Source organism: Hyperoodon ampullatus (genome assembly GCF_949752795.1).
Source record: "Hyperoodon ampullatus genome assembly, chromosome: 3".
Classification (NCBI taxonomy): domain Eukaryota; kingdom Metazoa; phylum Chordata; class Mammalia; order Artiodactyla; family Ziphiidae; genus Hyperoodon; species Hyperoodon ampullatus.
In genome coordinates, this window is record NC_136916.1 from 115,282,181 (window position 1) to 115,291,137 (window position 8,957).

General features: G+C 45.7%; 1 protein-coding gene across 12 annotated transcripts in view; it reads left to right on the top strand.

The window, feature by feature from the left end:
* Positions 1–2,840, top strand: part of NPAS3 (neuronal PAS domain protein 3) — a gene marked incomplete at both ends in the record, with an annotated part of 860,982 nt that extends 858,142 nt beyond the window's left edge. For all 12 annotated transcript variants that reach the window (XM_079700352.1, XM_079700356.1, XM_079700357.1 and 9 more), the window contains one exon: positions 1,480–2,840. In XM_079700352.1, the coding sequence (XP_079556478.1) occupies positions 1,480–2,840 (1,361 nt within the window). The remainder of the gene's footprint in view (positions 1–1,479) is intronic.
* Between the last annotated feature and the right edge of the window lie 6,117 nt (positions 2,841–8,957).

Sequence of the window (8,957 nt, forward strand, 5' to 3'; positions counted from 1 at the left end):
GCCATCACTTAATGTCAGCCCTCCATACAGAAGAAGCCCGGCCCTAACCCCATAGCTAGCTCCAACCTCTTTACCAGAAGCAGACAGCAGGGCTATCTCTGTTGCTCCAAGACAGACCGTGACTTTGAGCCCCAAATATTCACATCCTCACCAAGCTGGGATTGAACCTCTAAAGTCGGATCCTTAATGGCATCGGTAACTGACTCTTTCTGGGTGCCGTCTGTTACTCATTTTCTGAATCTATGCTGAACAAATCCATGCTTTCCCATTCCTAGTTATTTTGGGAAGCAGACTTTGAGTAGTTCTTTGGAGCACAGGAAAGCTAATATAAACATTTACTTTTCCTCCATTTCCCAGTCCCCTTCCACAGACACACATAGACGCAAGGGGCACATAACTCATAGAATTTACGGCTGCAAAAACTCCTAAGCCTCTCCTAACCCAACCTTTTCCGCTAAATAAATGAAGGCCAGAGTAGTTACATGATTTGTCCAAGGTGCTAGTCCAGGCTGCCATCCGAAAGCAGAGCCATAAAATCAGCATCATCCTTAAAGGTTCTGAGGTTCTATTACTGAGAAAATCTATCCTCCCTAAAATGTGCCAGATGACTAGGGCACACCGGCCACAAACTCCATCCTTAGGGAACATGCTCTTGTACCGTATTCCCTCTACTCCACATACGGCTTCAGGGAGGCGGAAGCAGGTGGGGAGGATCTTGACTGATTTCTTGTAAATTACATTCATTCGAGAAAGTTCTTTACTAGGGCAGAGTTCTAGAACAGACCATCTCTGCTCCTTATTTATATAGTATATAGCAGTGAACAAAAAAGACAAAAATTCCCTGCCCTGTGGAGCTTATATTCCAGCTGGGGGAAGAGACAGAAGTAAATTAAAATAACACATACAACGAATCAGATGGCGCTCAGTGCTCTAGAGAAAAATGACTTTAGGAATAGAGAGTATGGTTTTCAGTAATGAGCAGATATTTACCAGGGGAAGGTGCAGACCTCTTTGGAGAGTCACCTTGCAAATCATCAGTTTTCTGTGTCACTACCACCTTATTCCCGGTTATTTACTCTGGAGTCCGTGAGCATTTTCGCAGAACATCTCGAATGTTAACGTGCCTAAGAATCACCTGGGGATCCTGTTCAAATGAAGAATCTGATCCAGTAGGTCTGGGTGAAAGCCTGGGATTCTGCATTTGTAGCAAGCCTCCAGGTGATGCCAATGCTGCGGGTGGGTCCGGGGACCGCACTTCTCAGTCAGGGTCCCGCTAATCTAGGTCCTCAAGAGAGGGAAAGCCCAGGCTTTAAGTAACCAAGGCAGTGGAGCTGCTCAGGATAAGGCGACGCCCCCTCCACCTCTGCCCTCCCCTCCCCCACCCCCGTAGGTGAGAGGTGGGTCTTGCCCTGCTAACCCGTTGTCTCCTGTGTCTCCTCTCCCCGCCCCCTACCCCTCGCGGCCGCCGGCCCCACGCAGAGGACAACGAGAACTCCAAGTCCGACGAGAAGGGGAACCAGTCCGAGAACAGCGAAGACCCGGAGCCCGACCGCAAGAAGTCGGGCAACACGTGCGACAACGACATGAACTGCAACGACGACGGCCACAGCTCCAGCAACCCGGACAGCCGCGACAGCGACGACAGCTTCGAGCACTCGGACTTTGAGAACCCCAAGGCGGCCGAGGACGGCGGCGGCGGCTTCGGCGCGCTGGGCCCCATGCAGATCAAGGTCGAGCGCTACGTGGAGAGCGAGTCGGACCTGCGGCTGCAGAACTGCGAGTCGCTGTCGTCGGACAGCGCCAAGGACTCGGACAGCGCGGGCGAGGCGGGCGCGCAGGCCTCCAGCAAGCACCAGAAGCGCAAGAAGAGGCGGAAACGGCAGAAGGGCGGCAGCGCCAGCCGCCGGCGCCTGTCCAGCGCGTCGAGCCCCGGCGGCCTGGACGCGGGCCTGGTGGAGCCCCCGCGGCTGCTGTCCTCCCCCAACAGTGCCTCGGTGCTCAAGATCAAGACGGAGATCTCGGAACCCATCAACTTCGACAACGACAGCAGCATCTGGAACTACCCGCCCAACCGGGAGATCTCCCGGAACGAGTCGCCCTACAGCATGACCAAGCCCCCCAGCTCCGAGCACTTCCCGTCCCCGCCGGGCGGCGCCGGCGGCGGGGGGCTGCACGTGGCCATCCCCGACTCGGTCCTCACTCCGCCCGGTGCCGACGGCACGGCCGCCGCCGCCGCCCGCAAGACTCAGTTCGGCACCTCGGCCCCCGCGGCCTTGGCCCCCGTCGCCTCCGACCCGCTGTCGCCCCCGCTCTCGGCGTCCCCGCGGGACAAGCACCCCGGGGGCGGAAGCAGCGGCAGCGGGAGCGGCCCCGGAGCGTCCAACTCCTTGCTGTACACTGGGGACCTGGAGGCGCTGCAGAGGTTGCAGGCGGGCAACGTCGTGCTGCCGCTGGTGCACAGGGTGACCGGGACGCTGGCGGCCACCAGCACGGCCGCGCAGAGGGTCTACACCACGGGCACCATCCGCTACGCGCCAGCCGAGGTGACCCTGGCCATGCAGGGCAACCTGCTGCCCAACGCGCACGCTGTTAACTTCGTGGACGTTAACAGCCCGGGCTTCGGCCTTGACCCCAAGACGCCCATGGAGATGCTCTACCACCACGTGCACCGGCTCAACATGTCGGGACCGTTCGGCGGCGCCGTGAGCGCGGCCAGCCTGACGCAGATGCCCGCCGGCAACGTGTTCACCACGGCCGAGGGACTCTTCTCCACGCTGCCCTTCCCCGTCTACAGCAACGGCATCCACGCGGCACAGACTCTGGAGCGCAAGGAGGACTGAGCCCCGCCCCCCGCGGCCCGGGGCTCTGCCCGGAGGCATCGTCGGAGTTTTCGTTTAGACCTTTGATTCTAGCACTTTGAATTCGAGCAGGTCAGCATCTTCTCTCGCCACGACGGTCCCCGCTCCATCCCCTCTTTCTTTCACTGGACTCATTCTTTCCTGTAAAGATATGTTTATTTTTGGCCTTCAGAGGGTCAGACGACCAGTTGCCTGCCATTTTGTCTTCTTCCGAGATGTGTGTTGGGTTGTTTTGCTTTCCTTTGCATCTTTATTAAGATGTCTTTAATGTGTATATGCCTCTGCCATAGAATACTCAGTCTTGTGGTCAAGAGATTTCTCAAATGACAACCATTGAGGTTTCTTCGTAAAGATCTTGATGTGATCAAGATTGAAAGAGACAAGCATAAACAATGTGCCCTGTTTGACTAAGTCAAATGAAATGGGGTGGTGTTTTTGTTTTTGTTCCTAATTCCTTTGAAAATAGGGGGATAGTATTTTAGAATTTTATGCAGAATTTAATTCTCTTTTTATGGTTAAGATTTTAAGATTTTCTTACTTGCACATAAAAATAATTTGGGTTCTTAAACTTAATTTCTGGCCTGTGACTAGAATGTTTAAAAAAAAAGTTGGACTAAATGTTAATTACTGAAACATTAACTTAATTTCTAAAACCATGGTGCTATCATTTATTAATCTGTAATGTCTTCATACAAAATGCAGCTCCTGGGCTGGGTTTTGAAAAAAATGTGTTCTGTCCTGGTCTGGAGTCCATTGCTGCAGTCTCCTTGGTTAGTTAAGACAAAGCCCTCATTAATGTTTGCTGCAGGACTTAAAATTTTTTACCTCCCAACTAACATAGCCTCACATTAAATTTAATGGGTCAGGAAAGCCCTTTTTAAAAGGGCTTTTGGAAAACTCAATCAAACTGATTTGAGGAGCAGTTTAGGTACATACTGCCTTTTGTTGAGCTTTCTTTCTTTCCTTTTCTCAGTCTAACTGAGGCTAATTTTTGCAACTTCAATAACACTTTGGAGTAAAAGAAGGAAAATATTTAACGTTTTTGATTTTTTCATTTCTTGCTAAAAAAAAAAAGGAAGGTTGTATTTTGGGGGACTGATTTGGTGGATTTTTTTTTCCCTTTGGTTCTTTTATTTCTAGGTTGGAACCAGTAAGGTTTAAAACTAAAGAATGGGTTAAAATAAGCTTCAAACAGATAACTGCAACTGAAAACTGCACATTAAGTTTAAAAAAAAAAAAAAGAAAAAAAAGAAAAAGAAAAAGAAAAAAATATCCTATTTTGTCTTTGTTGCCAGAAATCAGTGTAGTGTCAAACACTCCAAATGACTGTCAAATATAAATTCTTCTTCCACTCCATTTTTGGCAGCTGTTTGTTAAGGCATCTAATAACAGATGTGAGAACTGTAATGTGTGCACTGTGTATGTGTCCTTGGCTGTCAGTCCATTGCAGTTTCAATGTGTGTTTCTATATGCAGTATATACTAAGCTAATGTAGTTGTTTTGTCCTTTGTCTTCTCTGTGCTCTATCTCTAGTACAGTCCCATTCCTGCAGTCCTAGTGAATCAGTGATTCTTGGGGGTTAGTGATTTTTGTGTGGTGGCCTTCCTCTGTAACGTCACCCTATGCTGCTTCTGCTACTGTCTGTGAATCTTCCATTTCACTTTTCAAGATTTCTGCTGTTGCTTTGCTGGTGTATATTCTCCCAACCTCTCCCCTTTCTCTTTCTCTCTTTCTCTTTCTCTCTCTCTCTCTCTCTCTCTCTCCCCTTTTCCTGCCTCATCTCCCCCCACCCAACCCCAACTTCTCCAAAATCTTTTTCATTCTCAGAGATAAAAAGACTCTTAACTAGCTCAAGGTTAATGGAGCCATTTTTCCCATAATGGAATTCTGGGTATGACTCTTCTGGAGTGCCACACAAAGCACTGAAGAATAATGCTCAGATATATGAAATAAATTGATGCCATATAGCCTCAGTTGTTAACATTCCCAGAGTCCCTTGTGTTCTACCTATAAGCAGTGGGTGCTTTGCTTTGGTTTCCTCCCAGGTTGGCTGATGGAGCAATATATAAAGCAATTTACCAGTGAGACAGAAAATTATTTCAAAGGTCAACCAACATTTTTTAAAAACAAAAGGGGAACGGTGGGTGGGGGGGATGGACTATAGAATTGTCGTATATATTTGTTTATGTGTGCAATGCTAATATAGTAACTTGGCTGTCCTTTGAATATCACTGTGTTGAATGGATTCCTCCAGGCCCTTTGATTCCATGAGTTGGGCCCAAACCACTGTGGAATAGTGAAAAGAAGTTTAATGCCACAAATTCTAATAGTGAGCACTTACTTGAAGGATTTGAGTAGGTTTAGGAAGTGAAGAAGGCCAATCACGAAATTTAAAGAGTAATTTTGGAAGCTCTACTCTAGCTATTGAACAATCAAAGGAACGCACCTATCAGCTACAAAGAACAGCTAGACAGCTGTTTTTTATTTTCTTTTATAAATGTTTCTGTGTTGTGTCAAAATGATTTCTGGTGATTTAAACTAACAGATAATCACAGCTGCTGTCTAAATCCATAGTGTTAAAATTACAAAGTGGAAAAAAAAATACTTCATTACCTGTGAAGACTGTGTCTGTGTTTTTAACTATTTCTTGTACAAATATATGAAAACTTTTATGAGGAGACTGGTGCCAAGTAGCTGAATAATGGGGAAAGGGATATTCTGTTCGTAAAAATCTTAGCAGTGTTACCAACTCTACAATATATATATAAAAAAATTAAAACATTACAAAGCGACAGCTATGGTACATTTGTTTTGTGTGAAGCTAACGGGACCTAACTTCCTGAGTGCCTGGCTTATTTTGAAACATTTTTTTTCATTGACCATTTATAATGCTGCAAATCAGAAATGTACATACTTCATTTACAACAGGGTTCTTTTTATACTTTTGTAGATTCTCATACATGTCACATACATGGTTGTCTTTATGTAACTTAATTTTTCATCTGCAGGTGCCATTTTCATAATAAACTTCTCTTGGATTTGTTACTATCTGGCATCATTTCTTTTACATGTAACCATCCTAACTAATGAATGCTGGTAGTATTTGTTTAAGCAGGTACCTTGGTCATTATTCTTGATTTAAACAAAAAAGAAAAAATTTTTTAAAGCATCCATATTTTTGCTAGTTTTGGACGAAATGTGTAGCTTGTATACCGATGAGGCTGACTGACAAGGCACAGCTTAAGATGCTAATCCAAATACTACACCAAACGTGCAACCATCCTAGATCTTCAGCTACCCCAACTCATTGTCATATGAGCATTATTATGTACGTTATCAAAGCTGAACAACGGGCCTGCGACATTAACCACTATGGAAAGTGTGCATTTTTTCTTGATTAATACACAGTAAATGATGAGAGTTAATCATTTAAAATGCACTCGATATTTTCATTTATTATGAGCTCTAATGTATAACCAACTGTTCCATTGCTTATATCTTCTCTTTATACTAAATATGTATTTTCTTTCTCCAGATAAGCCAAGTAAGTCATGATTGTGCTGTGTTATTGGGTAGGTCAGCATCCAGCCTGTCCCTTTTTGAGGCAGGTCAGCTGGCCAACTCCAAAAAATAAAGAGGGAAAACTTCAGCCGCTCTCTCAAAGTTAAGGATACAGGTGGGTCACCTGTTAAGTCTGTGCTCTCCAGAAAATGAAGACATATGGATGGGTTGAGTGGAAAGAAAAGGCAAACACTTTGTCCAAAAGCTCCCCACTATAGTAAATATCATGTCCTACTTTAAGTCTTTGATGACATTTGCTCATTTGAGGGTACTTTTAGATGGAGGATAGCTTCAGACTGGTGGATGTGGAAAGGCAGTTATGGTCATGGGGTCCTAGATCTCTCCACTAGACCCTTTATGGATCCCTGGAAATAAGTACTTAAAAATTAGAAATAGGAAGAGGGTGACTGAGAATACAGAATTGGATTCTCTCAACTGCTTTGGCAAAATCTGTCTTTCCTTTTTGCTCTTGAGAGTCAGAACAGATTAGAGCAATATTGAGAAGCAAACAAATTGATGAAGCTGGAAACGTGGTCCTGAACAGATGACAGTGAGTGTCGAAGCCAGCTTACCCAAGGCACTCTGTCTGAAGGTGTTGATGGACCCGGCTGTTAGCCACGGCTTCCAGAGCTTTGCATGGGGGAGGGTCTACCAAGGCTGAGGGCTGACCCTCTGTTGGCTCGATGACAATGTTGGTTGGCCATAACACTTTAATTCTGGACACCCCTTCACCCTGTGATCTGGGGGTAGTAGCAGTTGGGAGTGGAAAAAGGAAAGCCAGACATGGTGATGGGTGAATTGAAATCCTCATGATATTTGGAGCTTCTGCAATAGAGGTGATAGAAATCCTCGATGCTTACCCAGGCTCAAGCCTCCTTAGCATCAAGTTTCCTGTCCTTTATTTGTACCCATCAATGCTAAAATATGTCACTCATTAAATAAAGAACACCTCGTAGCCAAAAACAGAGGGCGTGAGCTCTGGGCGCAGACCCACTGACAACTGGGCAGCCCTGCCACTTCCCCAGCCCTGGGGCTGCCAGCTAAACCAGAACCCTGAGCTCCTCAGAGGCACAGGACCTCTCCCTTGCCAGTCTGGCAGCAAGTCACTTTGTTAAGGCTTCAGTTTGCAGGTGATGGATAGAACAGGGATCTAAGGCCAGCCCTCTGCATCTCTTCTCCTTCCCAGCTGATTCTGACACTTACCCATTTGGCAATGAGGAACAACAATGGCGGCAAACTTTTAAATAAGGTAGCAGGCAGGACGAGAGGGAAGATATGCACTCAGTTGAGCATAAATAAACTGGTCTTCGTCCTTTTGGACTATAACTCTTACCCATCTTCACCTACCCCTAGACAAAGCATATTTATGTTGAACAACATGCTGAACAATTTGAAATCAACTTGGTCTATGCACTGCTTTGAAGGTAAGAGATAATGTATATTTTCAAGCCCAGAAGATAGTCGGTTCAAGCCAAGAAGATTGTTATCCAGGTTCAAAAATTAGAAAGAGTGAAGGACTTGGAAGCAAAGGAAGAATACCTTCGCTAATCCTTCATATCATGTAGTGAAAAAGGCAAACCTTATTCGTGAGCATGAGTCTCAAAGAGTGATGACAACTAGCAGGCTTAAGAAACAATTCTGGGATGCTAAGGTAAGCTAACACCCTTCGATGCTTCTGCTTTTCTGTATCTCCTAGAAAACCATTATAAGGGCAGGGAGAGGGGGGCTGACCTGGTAAACTCGCCACAGGCGTAAATCATGGCTTGTTCATCTTCATGTCCCCCCACAGTGCCTAGATCAATGATTTATGAATAGTCCTGGCTCCGTGAAGAACTACTAACTACTGATGGATGAGGACATGTGGAAAAATGAAAATGAACCATGACTTGTCAAGAGTCAGTGATTCCACAAGAAATGACCATGTGGTTTGGCAGGATGGGTTGAGTTTCCACCAAGAAAGGAATGGCAAAATGGATAAAGCAACAAGTTCATTCATTCCTGCCTTCGCGGGTGGTCCATATGGCTGGCACAGAGTTGGCCAGCGAGAAATGTTGGTTGGAGGATGTGTGTGTGTCCACAATACTATTTATTCTATATTCAGCAATAAGTTAGGTACCACAAATAGAGAAAGGAGGAAGAGGAAACAGCCCAAGCAGTTAGTAACTGGCTTAGAAAAACTTTGACAATGTAGTCCATGGACAGCTAGTCAGATGGAGCTTAGATTCATAAGAAGGTACCATTTAACAGTGTACCCTCACAGATGAGCAGTGACCTACCTAAACTCAGACATCACCCAGAGACTCTTAGCAACCGAGAGAGACTCTCTTGTATAGAAATCACATCTCCTTAATTCTAGTGGTGAGGGTCTTTCTAGCCCACAACTGAATTGTTAACATTTTTAGAAGGTGCTGAACTGAAATCTTCCCTCTGGAGTTAAATGGACTAGATCTCAACCCTCTGCCATCTGAGTGGCCTTCAAATACGTGAAGATGGATATCAGAGTATCGATAAGTTTCTAGGTTAACTGTCACCTGTTCT